The sequence below is a fragment of the Falco biarmicus genome, chromosome 3 (genome assembly GCF_023638135.1).
Source record: "Falco biarmicus isolate bFalBia1 chromosome 3, bFalBia1.pri, whole genome shotgun sequence".
Classification (NCBI taxonomy): Eukaryota; Metazoa; Chordata; class Aves; order Falconiformes; family Falconidae; genus Falco; species Falco biarmicus.
Genome location: NC_079290.1, coordinates 71,640,232 through 71,662,114, shown reverse-complemented (window position 1 = coordinate 71,662,114; position 21,883 = coordinate 71,640,232). Strand labels below are relative to the sequence as shown.

The 21,883-nt window shown below is 41.6% G+C and overlaps 2 protein-coding genes across 2 annotated transcripts in view; both read left to right on the top strand.

The window, feature by feature from the left end:
• Positions 1-7,570, top strand: part of EXOC3 (exocyst complex component 3) — a 28,557-nt gene extending 20,987 nt beyond the window's left edge. Inside the window, exons 9-13 of the mRNA XM_056332653.1 lie at positions 389-539; positions 1,885-2,007; positions 4,657-4,818; positions 6,037-6,164; positions 6,604-7,570. Of these exons, the coding sequence (XP_056188628.1) occupies positions 389-539; positions 1,885-2,007; positions 4,657-4,818; positions 6,037-6,164; positions 6,604-6,775 (736 nt within the window). The 3' untranslated portion in view covers positions 6,776-7,570. The remainder of the gene's footprint in view (positions 1-388; positions 540-1,884; positions 2,008-4,656; positions 4,819-6,036; positions 6,165-6,603) is intronic.
• Positions 7,571-8,684: 1,114 nt separating this feature from the next.
• Positions 8,685-18,238, top strand: PDCD6 (programmed cell death 6). The gene is made up of 6 exons (XM_056332656.1): positions 8,685-8,842; positions 11,563-11,624; positions 14,905-14,949; positions 15,989-16,147; positions 16,812-16,921; positions 17,691-18,238. Exons 1-6 carry the CDS (start codon positions 8,757-8,759, stop codon positions 17,787-17,789), a joined length of 561 nt encoding a protein of 186 aa, XP_056188631.1. The 5' UTR covers positions 8,685-8,756; the 3' UTR covers positions 17,790-18,238.
• The last annotated feature ends 3,645 nt before the right edge of the window (positions 18,239-21,883 follow it).

The following is a 21,883-nucleotide window of genomic DNA, read 5'->3' as shown; positions in this document are numbered from 1 at the left end:
CACCTTCAAGCAGTGTGATCAAGCTGAACTGAACTGGAGAAAAGTAAAGGTAGAGCTTGCTCTGTTAAGAGTATCAAAACAGGATAAAGAAATCTTCATCGCTTATGTTTCAGTGTTCAGCAATCCAACCCCATGTTCATCTATACCTGCTGCCATTCTCAAGTCTGCAAATGAGCTGTAGTTCGTTACCAATGTACAAGTAGTCTAGGCTGATCACTCTTTCCTGCTGGAGAGTAAATTAAGGCTTCCAAAGCAAGTAGCAGGCATTATTTCCCCTTGCAAAAATCAGGCTGTCTAGCATGTCTCTTTCTGTGTATGCACTCTGAAAATTTAGTAGCAATGCACTTGTGCATCCATAGGTGATGAAAAGCATTGTTATTTGTCACAGAGAATCTATAATCAGTCTGAAAAGAAAATACTTGAAAATTGACACGGAAGACACATTGTCAAGCAGTCATGCAAGTATGGATGCAACTTTAGACGTCATTGCCAAAGAAGGATGCTCTAGCCTGCTGGATGAAGTCTTCATGGATTTAGAGGTCAGAACCCTTTTTCATCAAAAAAAAATAGAAGTATTACTTTGTAAGGAAAAATAATTCAGGAGTTAAGTAGTTAGGAAGACTTTTGATTGCTAATCATACTTTATATATGCTGTACTATCAAAATGCCAGTAAATGTCAGTGTTGTTCTTCACTGGTATAGTTAGCATGTAGGAGACTGGAAAATTTCTTGATTATATTTCACAGGATGACTTCAGGCAGGTGCTTTGTATAAAGTGAATATTTTCTAGCAGATTGTACTTAGTCTTATGTAGTTGATTTTTAAGAGTTATTTGGGAAACTACTGCTGATATCATCTTTGTACAGGTGCAGTACAGCTATAATTAAGATAGTTAATTGACTTCCGAAGGGTGGGCCCTTTCTGATTGATAAATTTCCATGTTTAAGAATTCTAGCTTCTTGTATAGAATCCCTTAGGGGAAAAAAAAATTATTCTTAAAAAGAAATTGGGAGTATGGGGAGGGAGGGAGGAAAATTAAGAGAAATGGCAGGGGTGAAGAAAGATGCTCTGGGACTTACTAGTTTTGTAATATTTTGAACTAATGTAAACACCTTGAATGACTCACATTAAGAAAGATGTGGGAGCAGTGTTTATTTTTATTTTAAACTTTGAGCTCTTAAGCAAAATCTTTATTTCTCATTAAGTCTGCTCATTGATTATGAGAAGACACTCTGTCTACTCTAATGACCATTCTTTGAAATTCATTAACCTCAAACTTCATGTCACTATTATAATTTATAAAATACCATGCTCTAATATGAAAAGAATTTTTCCTCTGGGGAGAACAAAGCAAGATGGGTATGTAGATGTTGTAGATGTAGAGAATAACGGAATTATGTATTGTGGAGTTCTGGGACAGAAGTAAAGCATATAGGCACAGGAAGTTTGTGGGGCCTTCAAGGAGAAAGAAACAACCAAGTAGCCAGTATCAGTTCAAGAAATCAAGCATGAAGTTGCATAATCACCACAGTTTAAAAGTGCCTCATATTTAAAATTGGCATTGTCAGCACTTGTGCCAATTTTGTCCTTGGATGTTAATTTTTTAATTTAGCATAGGCATTTAATTAGAGAACATAACAAAGGATTTTAGAGAACTCTGTATGAAACAAATGCTCAGGTTAGGGCAGTTGGTTTACATACATGCCCAGCGTGTAGATCAGGGTAGCATTCTGGCAACTGATCACATCATTTTCCTATGCTAACCGCTTATTCCTTTTGAAGGAGTGTATTTTAGACTTAAAATTGTGTATTTTTTTTGTAGCTGCACTGATATGATTTAAGTGTCGATAATTTGTTCTCATCAATTGTTTGTTACCTTCTCAGCCACATCTCAATGAGCTGATGACAAAGAAGTGGTTGATGGGGTCTAATGCCGTGGGGACTATCTGTGTCACTGTAGAGGATTATTTCAATGACTTTGCAAAAATAAAAAAGCCTTACAAAAAGGTAGGTGGAATGTATTCTGTGATACTTTACTAGTGTACTCTGAATATCATATTGGTTTGGAATTTCTGAACACTGAATGAAATTAAGAATTGGCATACAGAAATTGGAATCGATTCATCACTGGAAATAAAAAAAAATGTTCATAATCATATTGCAGAAGTGTGGTTCTAATATCTCTCTCTCATCTATTAGTTCACAGTCATATAATATTCTCAAAGACAGAGCTGAGTTGCAGGAGTTAGTCCAGAAGAAGTATTGGCATGTTACCTGATTGTATTCTTACCAGCTTGTACTTTTCTAACTCTCAGAAGTTTATAGTCAGATAAAATTAGCTCTTCTGAAACTAGTTGAGATGGCCTGTAATTACTGTTTTATAAATGCACGCTCTGTAATTCCTAGTTTTAATATGTAAAATGAGGTATAGTTAAATTGGTGCCATAAGGTTTAACAAATGCATAACGTATGTTTAAAGTGCAGTTACAGCAGCATAATGTGCTAGGTTTGGTCATATTTTTTTTTTTTGTGCTTCCCCCCGCCCCGCCCCCCCCCCCCCCCCCCGTGGTCTGTCAAAGGATATCTGGATTTCTCTATTATCCTTTAATCTTCAGCATTACTTAACTTGTTTTTATCCTTTATTGAATTAAAGTCAGCTTTGTGTTGTTAAGATGGCATGTCTTAAATGATCCCCTAAGATTTAGGAAATATTTGAATTTAGCAAGATCAGGATTTAGGTGAGGTCTTTGAACAAACACTTACTAAGTAGAAGTATTTAAAAGACAGTCTCAAAATCATACACTTACTCTTTCTTCCCTTAGCTGTTAAAGAGGTAGAGGGGACTGCTCAAAGTTCCTCTGATGACCTCTTCACCTTCAGTATTTGCAGATCCTAGAGGCCTTATGTAAGTGAATAACTTGCATTTTCAGTCAAAAAAGTACACAAAAGTTAGGTTGGTCCCAGAATTACTCTGTATCCATGGAACAGCTTTCTTTTCCAGATTGGTTTGTTACTGTGAGGTTAATAGTGCTTGACGTGAGTTTCTGTAAGTGTTAAGACCAATCTCTGCAATCACATGTATTTCATCATGGTGTAGCATTTATTGCCACCTTATGGGGAAGAGGATGACAAACACATTTTCTGGCATTCATCATACCTGCTTCCAGTCTGTCTCGCAGCACAAAAAAAATCTCTCACAAAAGCCACTCTATGTTCTAGCACAGGATGGGACACACTTTTGTTCCCCTGGGTTGGGTGGGCTTTTTTTTCTGGTTTTAAAATATTCTTGGTTAATCTTGGTTTGAAAATTCAAGTTTTAAAAGCCACATGAACAGAACAAAAAGACTGTAGCCCAGTGGGCTATAAGGACACAGCTGTGGAATAGGCAGATCTGGATCTTGCAGTCATTCTGCTTTGCCATTTTCCTTGCATGCGAAGTGAATGTCCCATCATTGCACTGTTGGCTCTTCTTGAGAGTTCTTTTTCTCAGTTGTAGTAGAGCTGTTTTTCATGTTTCAGTAGGATGGGGCATACATGTCAGTCTCCCACAGTCTATTCTGTGCAGTTAATTTTCCTCTGTGTAATTGGCATCAATTCCACCAATGCAAGAGAAGCCATCTCTGAACAACCATTAAACTCTGGTATTTCTCTACAGTCTTGAGAGCAGGACTTGAAATCATATTTTCTGTGTCCTACATGAGGTCTAAAACTTCCAATACTTTGCAATCTGTTGTTTTCTCTCATCTTTTTTTTTCCCTTGTTTTTGTTTTCTCTCTTTCTTGAAACTTTTCTCCAAAACTTTGACTGAAGAACATGTTGGTTGAAACTAAAGCTTCTAAAGCTTCATATATATGAATAAAATACGATTAAAAGTTTGTGGTTACCTTTCGTGCAGGCTTTTTCTTAATCAGAAGTATCTTTGCCAGCACGCTTAGGAGGGAAAAAAACCCACCTGAGGACTTGTGGGATTTAAGGACCCTCCTTACATTAGAGTTGAAAAAGTATGTAAAGGTTTTGGGGATTTTGTTTTGTTCTTTACTTCCAAACCTCAGCATTACTCTTGCACCAATACCAGATGTTTCATGTAGTCACCAGTAGCTATTTCCTGTAAAAAGGCAAGTGCAGATCAGTGAATCAGTCAAGGAAGATCTGAGAAAGTGATCGCTTCTACCTCTCCAGGCTTCTTACCAGACTTGACCCAGAGTACAGATAATGTAGGCAAGATTTGCAATGCAATATACTGGAATTCTCCAGCAGAAGCCTCTGCAATGGCTGGTCGTTCCTTGACCAGAGATATAAAGAGCAAGGCCTAGCATTGTTCTGTTCTAAAGATCACCCAGATTATTTAATGTTCCTCTGTCTTTGGTGCTCCTCAAAAACATTTCAGACATGTCGTTAGAGTGAGACCGGTTTTGTTGTTGTTTCTCTCTGTCATAAGTGGCACCTTCTTTTCATTAGAGAAGGACGGATTTTAATTTTGTTAACATTGTGAAAAATCTAAAGCCACTCAAAATGTGTAATATTAGCAAAAACTGTGTACTGGTGATTAAGTGGAAATACACATTTCGAAGCCTAATAATTGTTCAAACACAAAAAATAATGGCTACGTTTGCAGATACCACTGGCATAATCCACCACCTGTTTCTTTTCTTTCAGACAATGACTATTGAGGCCCATCGGAGAGTAGTTGTGGAATACATCAGAGCAATCATGTTAAAACGTATATCTTTCAAGAATGCAGAAGAGAGAAAAGAGGGTGCAGAGAGAATGATCAAAGAAGCAGAGCAGTTCAGATTCCTGTTTAAGAAGCTTGCAGCTGTAAGTATTTGCTTTGGGTAATGCTGTTAATCTGGTAACTTAGAATAAACCGCAGGTGTTTGGGGAAGACAGAGTTAGATCTGTATGTCTCAAAAATGGTGGGTGACTTGTGAATATCGAGGATGCCATATCAAGGGCAACAGTCACGAGTTTCTGAACACACACAGGCCTGCTGCTAAAATTCCTGAGCACCATTTTCTACTGTTTTGTGTTTATACAACTCTCTGCAGCTGAATATATTAACGGCCTTACAGAGGTAGGTACCCTGAATTCATATGAAAGAAAAATGCAGTTGTTTGTTTAAGAAAATAAAAATAGGACATTGCCTTTCCTGTCTGGAAGAAAGGGCAATACTGCATCAAACTGATGCAGTTACTTACTGCCAAAGTATCATGCAGTGTATTCATTTAGAATCAACAAGATAAGTATGTTGATCCCATTTAGAGTGCAGTAGAAATATAAAAAACAGGCCAAAAAAGGTATTGGAGAAGCAATGGACAAGACAGGCCTAAAAGGAATACTAAATTTTTTATTTTTTTCTTAACTGCATAAGGAGCAGGAATCTGCTGGAAAGTTCTTAGGGCCAACAGATGACAAAATGCAAAAAGAATGCAGAGAAAGATAAAGCCTGAAAAACTGGGCAGGGTGAGGAAGGGGCAGTGTTCATCTCTGCTCACTGTGGAAGATGCTGGGGCAACTCCTGCATCCGAGTCCTTTATTATGTGGGATTCTGTGTAAGATCTGTTTCAGATTAAAGCATTGGTTATGGAATAAATGAAATTAACAATACCAGATTAGCAGGACCAGATGACTTAGAACTAAAAGTGCTAAAATGGTCAAGAGATTAAATAGATATTATAGTTCAGTTGATCAGTTGTTGAAAGCTGCCTTCATGGCCCAGTGACTAAAAGGAAGTTAATGGAGGGCCAGTTTTCAGAAGAGATCGGGCTTTCACATTAGTTATTCCTGATGTTTATGCTGGTAAATTAGCAAAAGTTAAAGACTAGAATGCATCACCATGTGGATAAATAAAACATATTGTAAAACATGACTTTACTGATATCCTGAGGGTAGATCTCTGGACAAAGAAGAATGGGGAAAAGAGGGAAGAGGTTTACGGTGACAATTCATAAATATTTTGTTTTGTTAATGTCTGCAAATTCAGTTCTTTGTTTGGGTGATTTTGGTTTTGTTTTTTTTTTACTTTTCATCTTGCAGGGCTCTGGAGAGGACACTGAAGGACTCTGTGACATCATTGAAGCCATTGCAGAGGTTATCAAGCTAACTGATCCTTCGCTGCTCTATCTGGAAGTTTCAACTTTAGTCAGTAAATACCCTGATATCAGGTAATTCTCTTTACTCTCAAAGTTAAAAGACAGATAAGATGACATCACAGTTTCCTTGTAGTCTTGGGCAAATTTTAAAACGATGTGTGACTGTGTTCATATCTTTCATATTTTAGAATGTACCACTTACGAGAAGTAATGGTAATATGAAAAAGTATTTGAGCTGGACTAGAAGGTACATGTACTTACTCAGTGGTAGAGCAAAGAAATAATGAAAATACTTCCATTCAGTGTTCTGGGAGGATAAAATATGTTTTGGAGTGCTAAGAGCAGCCAGAATAGTGCTTTATATTGAACTGGAAAAGTGGCTTGTGAGTAACTAGAAATCTGATTAAGAATAAAATTACATGTTGAAACTTAGCGAAAGGATTGTACTTCTGACAAAGTCTTACTTGTGCAGTTTCCCACTAATGCCAGTTTTACCATTTTTCTTTGGCAGGGATGACCATATTGCAGCTTTGCTGACAGTAAGAGGCGATGCCAGCAGAGATATGAAGCAAACTATCATTGAGACTTTGGATCAAGGTCCAAGCCAACCGAATCCAAACTATGTGCCAATTTTTAAAGAAATTTCAGTTCCTACGCTAACTGTGCCAAAACTTCTTAAGTAACCAACAACTCCATGTTTGTGTGTCATTACTGGTCTGGGATCAACAGGTTTGAAATATTTGAGGGCAAATTTGGCAATGCTATTTTGAGTAAAGTTCAGTGTACACTGATACTTGCTAGGCATGTTTCTTTCCAAAGACTTGGATGTGGGGAAGGTTTCTGAAAGAAGATGGATGTAAAGGTCACGTTTGAATAACAAAGCTTCTAGTGGCCAGGGGGCTTTTTACTGACCCATTTCTTACAGCCATCTTTGCTGTTAGCAAGTACATTTTTTTCTTGTGGAATATGTTTGCACGGTGCACTGCAATGCCATGTAAAGATACTTATACCAAACCCAACAGGGCTGTATTAGTGCTGGATATACTAACATACATCGCTTACAATACCTAAGCAGACTCCTTGAGAACTGTCTTTATATGGCATTGCATTGAGCATATATTAACGTCCTCAATCCACTTTCGCGTTAATACTTTGTGTATGTACTTACTTTGGTGTAAAATAGTTTATTGCAGAAAACTTAATTATGAAATCAGTTTCCCGACTTCGGGACTGAACGAAATTGCTACTGTGCAATTTGATTGTAGGGTGCATAAAGAAAGACACGAGGTACAATTTTTTTTTCATTGATTCACTAAAAACAGCACATAAAGCACCACCAGTTCAATAAAATGTTAAACCATTGCTACATTCAACTATGTATGCTTTGCCTCCTTATAGATTCACAGTACACTTAAACCTGTTTTGTTTTGTTTTGAGTGTGAATAAACTTTGGATTTAATAGTTTTCTGAAAAGGCAATATACTGGATTTTATTTCCACAGTGTTTTCAGATCAATGCTTAAAGCTAATTTTCAGTATTACCTGTTATAAGTATAAAATATTACTAGAAAATTGTGGATTTAAAATGACTTGATGAAGGACACAACGAAGGCATTATCTGTTAAAACACGAGCTCACACTGTTCTCATTAACATTCTGGAGTTTGTATATGGAACTTGTTTGGCCTGTGACTGCCCAAACCTGGTGCCATTCTGGCCTCTCACTGCCTCCCCTGTACCCAAAGGCGGTGCGTGCCGCGTCAGCAGTTTGGACAAAGAAAGATTGTGGCTTTTTTCATAGGCAGGAGGAACGTGTCCCAGAGGATGAGGATGGTTCAGTACACCATCAAGTCGACAGCTTTACACTGCAAGAGGTTTAGCAAGGTCTGCGGGGACTCCAGGTCCCACGGGACCTTATGAGGTCCCTAGAAAGGGAATGTTAGGGGGAGGGGAAGTAGGCGGATTTTTGAAAGGTTGTGTGCCCTCGGCTAAGAATTTAGATAAGAATTATTGTGGTGATACTAATTTGGCTGGTACTTCAGCTTCAGTCCTGTGCCTGGAACTCTTGTCCATTGTGCTTTTGGTCTTCGGTGTCTCTTAAGGGACCGGTTCGCGGGGTGTAGTTTTTCTCCGCAGCAGGAACCCTGCGCCTCCTGGCCGTTAGGCTCAGGCCACTTCTCCTCCGTGACAAACGCGGGGCGCGCCCCGGGCTCCCCCGCCTGCCCGGGGTCGGTCACAGGGACGGCTCCTGCCCTTGTTCGAACCCCTCACGGTGGGCCCAGCGCCCGCCTCTGCCTGCTCCGCTGAAGCGCAGGCCGCAGCGCGGCCCGCGGAGGGCCCTTACCCGGGGCCGTCCCGGCAGCCGCTGCCCCGCTCTCCGCCGGGCGTCCCGGGGCCGCAGCCCGCAGAGCCCCCTACCCTCGGCGGCCGCCGCGGGCCCAGCTCCCGGGGAAGCCACGGGGGTGTCCGCCCCGCCCCGCCCCGCCCCGCCCGCAGCGGCCCCGCCCCGCAGCTGTCGCCGTGGCAACGGGCGGGCGGTGCAGCGGCTCCTGTCGGGATTCCCCGGGGCGGGGCCCAGTGGCGTCACCGCCGCGCTGCGTCAGGCGGCCCGTGCCGGAAGCGCGGGGAGGAAGGCTCGAGCTGCCCGGCGGCTCCGCGGCGGGGCCATGGCGGCGGGGTATCAGTACAGGCCCAACGGCGGCGGCGGCGCCGCGCTGCCCGACCCCGCCTTTCTGTGGAACGTCTTCCAGAGGTGAGGTCGCCGCGCTCCCCCCTGCCCCGGGGGGTCCCGGCGGGGGCGATCCGTGTCGCGTGCCGCCCTAACGGCCGCGGGGAGGGCGCTGAGGGGGGTCCCGCCCCCGCCGGGCGCTGCTGGGCCCAGGCTCCCCCTGCCCGCGGCACCGAGCCCGGCCCGCCGCGCTGAGGCGTCGCCGCGATCCTCCTCGTCCCCGGGCCGCGCCGCTGAGTCCGGCTGGGCGGGCGGCTGCGCCCTCCCGGGGCTGCCGCTGCCGGAGGTGGGAGCGGGCGGGAGCGAGCGCGGGGAGGTGCCCGCCCGCCAGCGGCCCTGGGCACCCTGCGCCGGGTTCGGCTGCCTCGGGGCCTCGCGGGGCTGGTGAACTCGCGGTTGCGTCCCTGCAGGGCAAATCCGAGGAGAAGCCTCAAGAAAGGGCTGAGGAGGCGTTAAGTATGGGTGTATCTTAGAGCGAGGGAAGAGGGCGATTGATGGAAGCGAGAAGGTAACCTTGAAAACGCTGAAGCCATTTTTTACCGGAGAATCCAGAAAGGATTGTAAAGCCTTGGAGGATTAAGGTAGCAGTACAGGAAGGCTTGTGAAACGGAATCTGATAAATGCTTAATGGAAAACTTAAACGCTACCAACAAATATTCTCTTGAATACATCCGGAGCAGGAACCTGCAAGGAGATTAGCAGGCCCATGTTACAAAACGTGCTGTCAAGACCGTAGTAGTAAAGAAGCTAAAGGAGTTTTTCCCCGTTGCGTCATGTCGAGGAAACTGGGGAGGTTCCTATGTTGGGTCCATTTTTATAGGAGATGTGTCAGAGGACCTAACTTAAGTGACAGCAAGAAGAGGTTAAGTAGACAAACGGTAATAATTTGCTAAAATTGGCTAGTATTTACTTAGTAACTCAGGAGTGACTCAGGAATGTGGCAGCTTACCTACCCACCCTTCTGTAAAACCGCTCCATCTGAGAACTTGGAGGAGGCAGGCGTGATGCCATTTCCTTTTTAAAGGGTGCAGAAAGAAACGGATCAGCTGTCTGACTTCTTCACCAGGCAAACCAGTGGAAACCATTTTAAATGATGTAGCTAGTCAGGGGAGTTGCATGGCTTTTGTTGGAAGTACTTCTTTCTGGCAGACTACTGTGTAAATCCTGAAATGTGTTTGATAAGGATTGGGTATGGATATGACGGCTAGAACTGGTGCAATTAATATAATCTGTATAGTTTCCAAGGAGACTCTAAATATACAAAAGTATCAAAGGTCTTTAAAGGAATCCACTATACGTAGCATGAAAGGGAGGGTCCTTTGGTGGATAAAGAGCTGACTCGAGTGCAGGGCCATCTGCCATACTGATAGATGGAGCTGTTCTGGGATCTTTATTCAATAACGTTCAGGAGCAACTGGGGGAGAAGAGGGTAGATGGTCAGATGAAGTTTGCTGGTTACGCTAACTGATTCGTGCAGTAAGTGAGGCCTATGAGGACTTGCAGGAGCACCTTACAGTGCAGAGTGACCAGGTCATATCACGCTGTCGTGGCCAGATCATGATCGCTGTATGATGGTCAGATGAAATTTAGAGCAAATACCTGATGTTTGCAAGGAAGACCCACTTTAACTTCGCATCATTTTGGGTATAAAATGAATGTTCTCTAAGCTGACTGATAATGCTCAGGAGAAAGATAACTAGGTCATAACATTTTAATGGAAATATCAATGTAGCACTTAGCAGCAGCTCATAAGAGGTAAAAAAAATATGTTTGGAATACCTAGAAAAGAAGTAGAGAATAGAAAAGGGGAATATCTTTTTGTTATTATAATCTATGCAGCTTATGCTTGCGATTTGAATGTATGTGGTTAATGTAACTTTTGAGATGGGGAAGGAATCCTGTAGAATGAACTGAAAAGGTTTAGAAAAAGACCACAAGGGCTAAGGGAAAAAAACCAGCTTCTGCAGAGGGATCAGCTGAGCAGGACTGTGCTTTGAATGGTAGTAACTGAGGGGAAATAAAAACTGCCAGTGTCAAGGGGAAGGTCCTTGTATAAAGCGAAGTCCCCACCACTTTCAGGTGTCCTTCTAAAGAAGGCATGATCCTGCTTTATTTGGGCAGAAATTACATAGGTTATTGAATTTGGGATAGAACTCCATTCGCTAAGACAGTGGACTGTGAAGGCTCCATGGAAGCTGACACCTGCCTGCGCTTTTTCCCTTTTTGAACCCCTTTGAAGTGGCTCAAGGCCCTGCAGTCCATTCTTTCAGTACATTGCACTGGTTACATTAGTGGCTTTCTCTCCTTTGCTGACACCTTGCTGAGAGAAATTGGGTATGGAACTTGGGGCTCCAGTTTGGGAGCCAAAACTATTGTGACATTAGGCATTTCATGGATTTAACTGCCATAGTGTGCTCTGCAGTTCTTTTAAAAACAAATAAATACTTTCTTGTGTGGAGTATGCCCAAACTGTTTTATCATCGGTGTGTATCTCTTCGCTCATAAGTCAGTCTTGTAGTTTTCTTTGTAGCTTTTACCATTTTTCAGAATGTTTCATCAGTTTGAATGAAGCATTTAATTTTGCAGTAACGGTGAATGATTTACCAAGTAAAATGCAATTAATGACTTTCAGGAAAAGATTAATCTTACCTGGTGAGTAAGAACCAGAATGTTGAAGTCTTCTGTAAGTGGAACTGGTTAATTTCAGCCATTTAAACCTTGCTGCCTTTTTTCCCCCCACACAGGGTTGATAAAGATCGGAGTGGAATAATATCTGATAATGAACTTCAGCAGGCATTATCAAATGGTAAGTCTGTAAATGAGCAGTGAGGTAGTTCAGTGTAAACGTAATGTTAAATTTCATGTGAGACTGTCCAATTGATGCCATAACTCTGACTTGGGGGGGCAGAGGGGGAAGGTGGACCAATGTTCCTACTACTGATTAATACTGTTTATTCTACAGCAAAAGGCTGAAGGGGAGGAAAAAAAATGGACAATTCTCCTGAATTTATTTTATTGAGGGTTTTTTGTTCGTTTTATTTCAAGGGAAGTTTTCTGGGTTTGGTGTGTGTTAGTAATAATGCATTATAAACTGAGTACATTACTGGTATGTATTCTGGGGAATGAATGCATGCACATCCCTTTATTTTTTCCCAGCTCTGCTTCCTAGAAAACATAAATAGTGATTTATATATTCCTCTCTCATCACTACTGAACCTTTGTTTTTTAACCAGGATGAGTGTATAACCTGGACAAAGATCAGCTGTTTACAACCAGCCTTTTTACTGCACATAAAGTCTTTTCATACAGTATGGTGCAGGAATTGAAGATGGTAATTTTTACTACTTTTTTTTTTTTTCCTAAATGAGGCATGTTTGGGGTTTTTTCCTAACAAAGTAGAAAGGTGCACTCTAGATCTAGTATTAAAATTTTCTAGTAGTCTGTCATTCCCTGTCATAATTCTTAGAGTAACCAGGATATGGTCAAATAACTTACTGAAGCAAAATAAAAAATGAAAACTTTTTTCTGTAGCCTATTTTTACTTGCCTCTGATGACTTAGGGTGGGTAGGGTTGTACTTTGTGGGTTTTGTTTTTTTTCCACTTAGAAATCTGGAGAAGTGCATGTTGAAGCGGTTTGTGTACCTTTGAGTCCATATTAAGTTCCCCTTCTCCCAAGGTTTCATTACTTCATCCTTCCTGTGTTTCGTGACTGAGAAGGGCTTAAACTGGTGGTGTGAGCTGCAGTGCACACAGACTAAAAGGCTCCTTTTTGTCACCAATTACCTGACTTGAAATAAATTTGGATGATTCTATTTAGTAAAATTGTGGTCTTGTAACTAAACTGGATTTACTAGAGTATTTGTTTAATAACATACGTGATAAATTAAAAGCAGTATATTGTAGCTGCTGGACCTGATCCATAACTAAAATACTATTTTGAATAAAAACTTCAGCAAAAGCTAAGTTAAATTGATGAAGTCACTCGTTTCACTTAAGATTACAGTGCTGTTTATAACTGTGGGAACCTGGCTTTACCTGCCATTTTAAATTTCATATATTTTTAAATATCTTGTCATCTGATTGAATAAGCAGTGATGGCTATCTGAACTCTTCCCTTTCCTTATTTACAGTGTACATTAGCAGTTTCAGTGCTTTGCAATTATGAAGGATCCCCACCAAGTGAATTGCCTATTAGACAAAATATTTACAGAACTGTAAGCTTCCTTCATTCCAAGAGATTCTAGATCTTGTACACCAAAGTCGCTAACAATTCACTGTTCCTTTCAAAATACATCCTCTAACGGATGGTTGTGTGTAGCTTTCCTGCAATCTGACATAGCCTAAAGGAATGTTATGTGTTTATTTCTAAAACATTAAAAAAAGTCTGTGTAGTACTCATTAAAATTTGAAGTTTAATGTGGTTTTGACATTCAGCTTTTCAACATGTCAAGTTTATGCAAATAACAGTATACTTACCTGAGAGAGACTGGTCATCACTTTGTATGGCAGTTTGCACAATAAAATCCTACGCTTCCTTCTTGCTTTTTGTCTGTGCTGCCATGTAAAGTTAATAACTGAGTCAGGGGAGGAGGAGGGAACAGCCTTTCACTGTTTATTGGAACAGGCTGAAATCAGTATGGTTCTTCAGCACTGGAGTTGCTTTGATTTCACTCTGTGATGTCTGTATGAGTCTCTTGAAAATTTCAACACAAAATAAGTTAACTTTCAAACTGTTGTTTTCACTTTTTCCTCTATTCTGTTCGGAGTTAAATAAATGCCGGCACCCTATCAATGATTCCATTGTTCTTTATTTTTGTAGGGATACTTACAACTCTACACTACTGGTATTCTGCCTAAAATACTGCTTAAGCATTTTCAAAGCCATTTTTACTCTTAAGTTTCTGTTTGTTTTCTTTATGTGCAAATAGTCATACGGCCTGACTACGATACAGGGTTTCTCCCCATTGCTCCATCTGTAGACGTAATACTGATAGAGTTTCCCTCCTGTGGGAGAAACTGAGTGCTGGTATAAGCACTACTTACACCGCTGCAGCTCGATGCAGCAGAGCAGCCATGCCTTCACAAAGCCTGCTCAATACCAGCGCAGCCTTGCTATTTGGTGTTTGTGCGCAGCCTTGCTATTTGGTGTTTGTGGTCAGGTAACTGCATCATTGCAAATGCCCCTACAGTACCCCTGGTCTTACTGGTTCCTTTGTGGTCCCTGCGCTCAAGCACAGCTAATTAAATACATGCTTCTTGGTCCTCCTGGTTCCTTCACAGGCTCTAGAGAATTGATGGTGAAACTCTAGATGAGGCTCAGTATTTGTCTTAATTTAAAGCTTAGTGCTTTCTAGCATGGGAATGCTCCCAAGCTAGTGAAAACTCTTCCGAAGTGGCTAGCCTCTAAATATTCAGAGAAGTACAAAGCTCCTCTTCAGATGATTGCTGCTCAGGCCCTTTAAGCAGTAACAGTTCTTGCTCTGAAAATATTAACCTAACACTTCACTGATTTAGCAGTGGACGTGGGATTTATACTAAACAACCCTAAATTGTGCTGTGTGGTTATGCCACGATAGAACCTTTTCTTTTCACTTCTGTCAGAACCTAAATGCCCTGCAGTAATCCACCTGTAAAACAGGAAAGAAGTGGATGGATTTTGACTGAGGAACAGATAAGAGACCTTGTTTGAGTTATAACTTACAACTCTTCTGCTCCCATCAGTAGAAAAAAATGGGATTTCAGTTTTGATCTTGCCTTTTATCCAAAACCTCCTGACTACCTGGGATGAAAAAGTACTTCTTAGTTCTTCCAGGGTTTGGAGTTTGGGTGTGTTTTTCAGTGCAGCCTGAAAAATGTTGGTTTCTGTGTAGTAACTGTAAAACATTGGTCTGAAGAGATCTCTGAATGGTCAAGAACATGGCTACTTCAAAGCAGCATTATTTTGTAATATGCTGGCTCCATGTCATCTACCTCCGTCTTCTCTGTTTTAAGTTCTTAACTGATTTTTTGATTGATTTTTTGTAGGTTGCATTTTTTTTTAAATGTTTCTTAGTATTGAGAAACTAAGTAATTCTTTCTGTTTCAGGCACATGGACTCCATTTAATCCAGCGACAGTCAGGTCGATTCTCGGTGAGTATAGTTTTGTGATGTGAAGTAGTCAAGATGCTGTTTTGTGATGGGTTCAGGTGATTGAGGAGGCTATCAGTTGGTGCACTATGGATTTCTTTTTTTTTCTCTCCAGACAACCCAGCAGTAGTAACTTTCGTATTTTCCCTTTTCAGTAATACAGGAATGCCCTTTGTGTGCACACACATGCACTTGTCGAAGTAGCCTGAGAGAATGTTACTGTACAACTGAATAGATAATAAAAGTAAATTATGCATTTGGAAATTACCAGCTTAAATATTCTAAAAAGATTTTCTGTAGCTTGTCTTTGTAACTAGTTTGTCTTGCATTTTAATCATATGTTCTATCCAAAAAAAACAAACAGAAATTTTACAATGTTTGAATTCTTTAATGTTCTAAAATAATTACCAGTAATGTGGCATTTATTTTATGTGTTATATATATATATAATGTGGGGGATGATGGTGGTAGAACAGAAGGTTAAAAATTCCAAGCACAAAAATCTTTCCTATCACAGATTGTGAATCCAAGGACTAAATCTTTTGCTTTGTTTTTAATAAGTATTCAGCAGCAGTGTGAGTTCCATCGCTGTGTGAGATGCTTTTTGTATAAAGATGTATCAGTAAGTCAAACGCAGATGAATGTGCCAGCGCTTTTGCCAGTCAACAGACATAAGACTTTTTCATGTGTCCTTAGAAAAGAACGACCCGTCCCCCCTATCCTTTTTGTCACCAGATGATCAATTGAGCCATAAATATTTTGAAACTGGAAATGAAAACCCAGGAAAAATAAACATTCTGAGATTCATTCTGGTCCTCTTTTTTTTCTTGCTTTATCTTTTCCTCGTTCGGTGGGTGACTACTCGTTTGTTTTGGGGTTGGTTTTTTTTGTTTTGGCAAAACTTTCCAAAATACCACTTGTATTTTAGCAGTTTCTTTTGTGTCTTCAATACCTGCCACAGAGCACTCTTGCTGCCTTTTTAAAATACTAACAGATCTCACTGGGGAGTGGTTTTATATGTGTTTCTTATTTTTTATTTCAGGCATGTTTGACAGAGAAAACAAAGGTGGCGTGAACTTCAATGAATTCACAGGAGTCTGGAAGTACATCTCAGACTGGCAGAATGTCTTTCGAACGTATGACAGAGACAATTCTGGAATGATTGACAAAAATGAACTAAAGCAGGCACTAACAGGTTTTGGTAATTCATTTGTAATTGCAGTTCTTATGATTGTGTTGTCATCAAATGACCTTCTTACTGTTAGGGCTGTACTGCTCTGACAAATGTGACTAAAAATGAGACAGGTGAAATGTAATCATCCTTTTAGGTTATAAGCTACCTTTTATTTAAAGATGGCCATGTCACAAGCACTCCTTTTTTTGGAAGCTATTCCCTTTAATGAAAGAGAACATTCCACACGTGTACTGACACATCTAGTTTCAGGCTCCTCTGTTAGCTGCTGAGGGTGTTACCAATACTTCAGGTAAATGTCTGAATTTACAAGATCCTCGATACAGCGTGCCACTTTGGAAAATGATGCCAGCTGTCTATGCCACAGTAGCATTCTGATGGCAAAAGAACTCTCATTCACTTGACTTCACTTATAAAAACTTGAGCTGCAGCCCTAAACCATTCTCTCAGTAACTGGTGATTATGTTTACTGTGACTCTGTGTGTAATATTATTAAGTATGGGGGTGTTTGCATGCATTTCAATTTAACACACAGATATTTAGGAAAAAACCCACAAAACTTTCGTTATGCCTTACTGTTTTCTGGCTTTGTTATACATACCTGCTGAACAGTTTAATACTTCTATGGGACTGTGGTAATTGAAACCTTTTAAAGCATTTCTCTCTTTCCAAGGTTACCGACTGTCTGACCAATTCTACGATATCCTTATTCGGAAATTTGACAGACAAGGAAGAGGACAAGTTGCTTTTGATGACTTTATTCAGTGCTGTGTTGTTTTACAGGTAAGAAAGGAGATACGCTTTAATGTCAATTTAAAAAAAACACCTTAAGCTTTTACGGTTCTCATTTTAACTATAATATTGGGTCTAGAACTTGCTTTTATTTATGATAAACCATTAAATAAAGCATACGAGAGGCAGTAGAAACATCTTCATGTATTGGTCTTCACCAGTTACCTATTCGCATTGTAACAAAATCTGATGGGGGGGTGTGCAAAAAATATAAAATAGTGTTTTAAAAGGAAAACACAATGCTATTTCAATTAGTTAACACACACACTTCCTCTGGATCTTGAGTGTGTTAAAACTGGAGTGTATCATGTCTCATGTGCCCATAATTCTCATAATCTGAGTTGTGAGGTTTTTGTATCTCTCTCCTTTTAGTCAGAGCCTTGAACAGAATTTGACCTAGCAGCTGAACTGTCCAGCCTTTCATCACTGCTCGTCTTGCAGGGCAATAGTAGTAAAAGACATTTCAAACAACAAAAACTTTCAGTAACAGAAACACATGTGTGAATATATATATAACTTAGGTTAGGTTTTAGGCCTTAGGTATTGTATCATGAGGTGGTTTTAAAATCACATCTGCTACACAGCTCAGGCATGAGATGTGGCAAAGAGCTACCTCTGTACGCGTGAGATTGTAACGTCTCTACAGAGATGAACAGAACGTGTCGAGAAGGCTGTAGAAGCCCAACTGGCAAGCAGAATACGTGGCAGTCTGAACTTTCCCCATGTACAAAAATGGGTGGGTTTTGTCCTCTTTTTTCAGAGACTGACTGATGTGTTCCGACGATACGATACTGATCAAGATGGCTGGATTCAGGTGTCCTATGAGCAGTATCTTTCCATGGTCTTCAGCATCGTATGACACTGATAACTAGGAACTGCACACTGGCATTACACAGACTGGAGTTGCCAAATTATCCTCTCCTGAATAAGATTATCGATGTACTATAATGGATATAACGTCACATTCTTAAATTTTGTATGTTGGTCATCACCTTCAGCATCTGCACTTGAGTTGGGTTTTATTTTGTATTACTGTACCATATGACCATCTCTGCTTACTGTAGCACAGAAAGCACAGAATCTACATTTAAGTGGTGCAATGTCAAATTAACCTTCTTCCACATATCCTGCACGGGGAAAAATGACTCTTTAGAATTGCCAAATTAAAATAATGCTTGTTAGTCTGTAAGAGAGTTGAAAGTCAGAAGTTGCACAACATGTTTTGCATGTGCCTTACTTTTATAAGAGTTTAATGTATTAATTTTTAATACAGAATTGAAAATTAAGTAAAAATATTATATCAACTTTTATAGTCTACTTCAGTTTTGTACTTTTTTAAGGGGGAGGTATTTCTGTATTCTAGTTTTCTACAGTTCAGGGGTCCCTCCCCCGGCCTTTTCTCCTTCCTTTATTTTTTTTTCTAGCTGCCTCCTCCTTTCAGGGTATCCTTGGGACATCTTCAAGCACAGCTTCTTCACATCTGTGTCCAATACTGCATCCTCCTCAATGAGTTACCTACAAAAAATAAACTACATCTAACTACTCTGGAACTACTCTAGTTTCCTCTGCTTAGCGGGCTCATTTAACACCAACAGTCTTCCGCTTTGTGCTGAAGCACTTATCTGAAGCGGCCTTGAACTGACAGTCACACATTCTGATAACCTTACCCTCCCTCTCACCGTTCACAGTGGGTGAAGGACACGGTGGAAAAACCGAAGCAAAAAAAGTTACAACCGATTCTTGTCACACACCATCTCCTGCAGTAACTCTGAGGAAGCAACGTGGAGGAAGCAAAGGGAAGTTAACAAGTTCTCTTTGGTTGCTCTAAGAAAATGTTACACCAGCCCTATCCAAAGCACTTGGAAACACTCAAGCAGCAATATTACTTACCTGTAACTGCTACTCTCCAAGATAGGTTTACAGGTGAGGGCTTCTAGCTTTTATCTGAAGACTTTTTCTTAAACTAGCAATTTATCCCTAAGTTCTCGCCCATCCTCAGCCCCCTGCATGCGGGCAGTGCACACGTGCCCTTTTGCTTCAACTTTCATAATTACGTACAGCCGCAGCCAGGTAAGCTGCCATTGGTGGGAGCACCTAGATGTACACTGATGCCGTCAGTCATATCAAGCAGACATTCAAAGGGATGAGAGAGGGTTTGGGTCCACACACAGAAAGACATCCTACCTTAAAAAAAAAAATCAAAAAAAAATCAATGTTACCATGTTATTCCCAAGGGTTTGAGCCAGAGTAGTGTTGGTGTCAGGGTGAAGAAAGCCAAGTGGCAACTGTGCAGTTATAAAACATCTGTCATGCAGAGAAGCTGCTATTGGTTGTCACGTGATAATCAAAAAGACCCTGGGTGACAGTGCAGCAACATTTTCTAAACACTTTTCTGGTGGGAAATAGCTCGGCAGAGACCAACGCTCTCCCTAGCATAAGCACGCAGAGACAAGGAGCTCTCCCAAACCCCTTCGGGCATCATCACCCAAAGGGAAAGATTGTTTCTGGGTGAGGTGGGGGAGCAGGAATAATGACCCACGTCAGAGAGCACCTCATCCAACAGTCTTGAGTGAATGGTAAATGACTTACGTTTAAGACCAGGGAGAAAGACTTCCAACAGTTAACTGCTTGAACCTGACCTCCCCAGGAGGCTGAGGCAGTCACTGTGTGTGTTCCCTTCAGAAACAAAAAAGAAAAGAGCAGCCCCAAAGTTCTGAGCTCAAAAGAGCTTCTCCATTAAATGGTCCCATTCGAAAGAGCTTCCCCATTCCGTTCCCACTAAGGGATCTGTCCCTTTGGGGCATACATACACCCACCCAAATGAAATCTAGTAATTCTGGGAAGCGTTTTGAGGATCATTAATAGGTCCACAGTACAAAACTAAAAAAGCTGGAACCTGAGAGACTTCCCGAGTTGTCTCCTGTGAAGATGTCTCCTTTTCCAGCCAACCCTGTTATGCTTCAGCCTTTGGCGCAGAACAAGGAGCGCCAGCACTTTCTGAAGGAGCCGTGCTGCTGCAGAAAACCACCAAAGTGGCTCCGGACTGGAACGGCTCTTGTCTCAGTGGGAAACGGATGCTTCTGAAGGTGTGAAAGCAGGGACACCACAGACCAACAAACTGACTGGAAAGCAGACCATTTACCCCCCAAAGCATGTTCTAGTCTGGATTTTTATCAGTGGCTTTTTAAGGAAATGTGAAATTGGTTCAAAAGGCTCTGGTGCAGCCTCAGAACTCTCGCCTCGGTGCCAGAGCTTGTGGTGTAGCTGTATTAGTGCATTTAAAGATGCTGCTCTGCAGGCTATCAACGCCTACTTTGTGAAGGTCTGTTCTTGAAGAAGGACCAGAGTCTAGAGGAACCCGAACAAGCAGAGGACTCGTTCTGGCCCGGTTCTATACTGCATGGGCACAACATAAGGCAAAGGGGTTTCCTGGGGGTAAGAAGTAGCCAGAAGTTGATTCGAGGAAATCGGGCAATGCAGGAAAACAGAAGCAACAGGAGGTCTCAGCTTGTGCTAACCTGTTGAAGAAGTAACTGGCAGGATGCCAGAATTTTCAAGGCACATTTTACTTTTTTTTTCCATGAGGTTTTCTTACCTGGTGCCTTTGTGGACATGGCTGGTCAGGCGCCAGAAAGGCTAGAAGCCTGGATTTATGCTTTCCTTTTCCTAGTGTCATTTGAATCCCCCTTAAAAGGTGGCAGGGTTGAACTGAATGAGAACAACTAAGAATCCAAAGTCACCATCTCTCAGAAGTCATGTCTGTAGGATGAGCTGTTGGCTAGAGAAAAAGAAGTGCAACGGGCAGACAGATCCTCAAGGTGGATTGTGTGAAAGAAAACAGTCTGAGTACCTGGCCCTACAGAGGAAAGGAAGGCATCACAGACGCCCTCCAAACGAGGCAGCAATACTTAGTGCTCACTGTCCTACACTGCACAGCCCTGGAAAAAAGGAAAAGCATTCGTAATTCCTGTCATGGGGGTAAACGATCCCTTTGCAGAGTTACAACCTGAAGATGTTTCTGTCCATTTCTTTTTGCCCTTCATTTGAATACTAGGAAATTGGTGGGTATCGCAGGGGTAGTGGTGGATGAAAAGCTGGACATAAGCCAGCAATGTACACTCGTGGCCCAGAAAGCCAGATGTACCCCGGGCTGCATCAAAAGCAGCGCGGCCAGCAGGTCGAGGGAGGTGATTCTGCCCCTCTACTCTGCTCTCGTGAGGCCCCACCTGGAGCACTGCATCCAGCTCTGGAGCCCTCAGCACAGGAACGACATGGACCTGTTGGAGCAGGTCCAGAGGGGGGCCACAAAGATGATCAGAGGGATCAAACACCTCTCCTGTGAGGGAAGGCTGAGAGAGCTTGGGTTGTTCAGCCTGCAGAAGGCTCCAGGGAGACCTGATTGTGGCCTTCCAGTACTTAAAGGGGGCTTATAGGAAAGATGGGGACAGACAGACTTTTTAGCAGGGCCTGTAGGGTATAGGACAAGGGGTAATAGTTTTAAACTAAAAGGGGGCAGATTTAGACTAGATATAAGTAAGAAATTTTTTACAATGAGGGTGGTGAAACACTGGCACAGGTTGCCCAGAGAAGCTGTGGATGCCCCATCCCTGGAAACATCCAAGGTCAGGCTGGATGGGGCTCTGAGCAACCCGATCTAGCTGAAGATGGCCCTGCTCATTGCAGGGGGGTTGGACTGGGTGACATTTAAAGGTCCCTTCCAACCCATTCTATGATTCTACGAAATTGCACTCCATGAAGAAACGTGTCCCTGTGATAAAAAAAGATGCAACTTGTTTGACGTAAGTCAGCTATACATGTTTGCTTTGAAAAAAAGAAGTCTTTGAAAACAGTTGTGGAGGTGACAGCTATAGCCCAAAATCTGTCAAACCTGGGAGTGCCAAGTGGCAGACCCCAGGCCAGCATCAGTACAGAAATCACACAGCAAAGCCCTTA

Excerpts from the sequence above, each read along its gene's own strand:
- PDCD6 (XM_056332656.1), top strand. The coding sequence starts at position 8,757 with ATGGCGGCGGGGTATCAGTACAGGCCCAACGGCGGCGGCGGCGCCGCG. Across the intron at positions 8,843-11,562 it reads CTGTGGAACGTCTTCCAGAG|GGTTGATAAAGATCGGAGTG; the intron begins GTGAGGTCGCCG and ends CCCCCCACACAG. Across the intron at positions 16,922-17,690 it reads AGTGCTGTGTTGTTTTACAG|AGACTGACTGATGTGTTCCG; the intron begins GTAAGAAAGGAG and ends CTCTTTTTTCAG.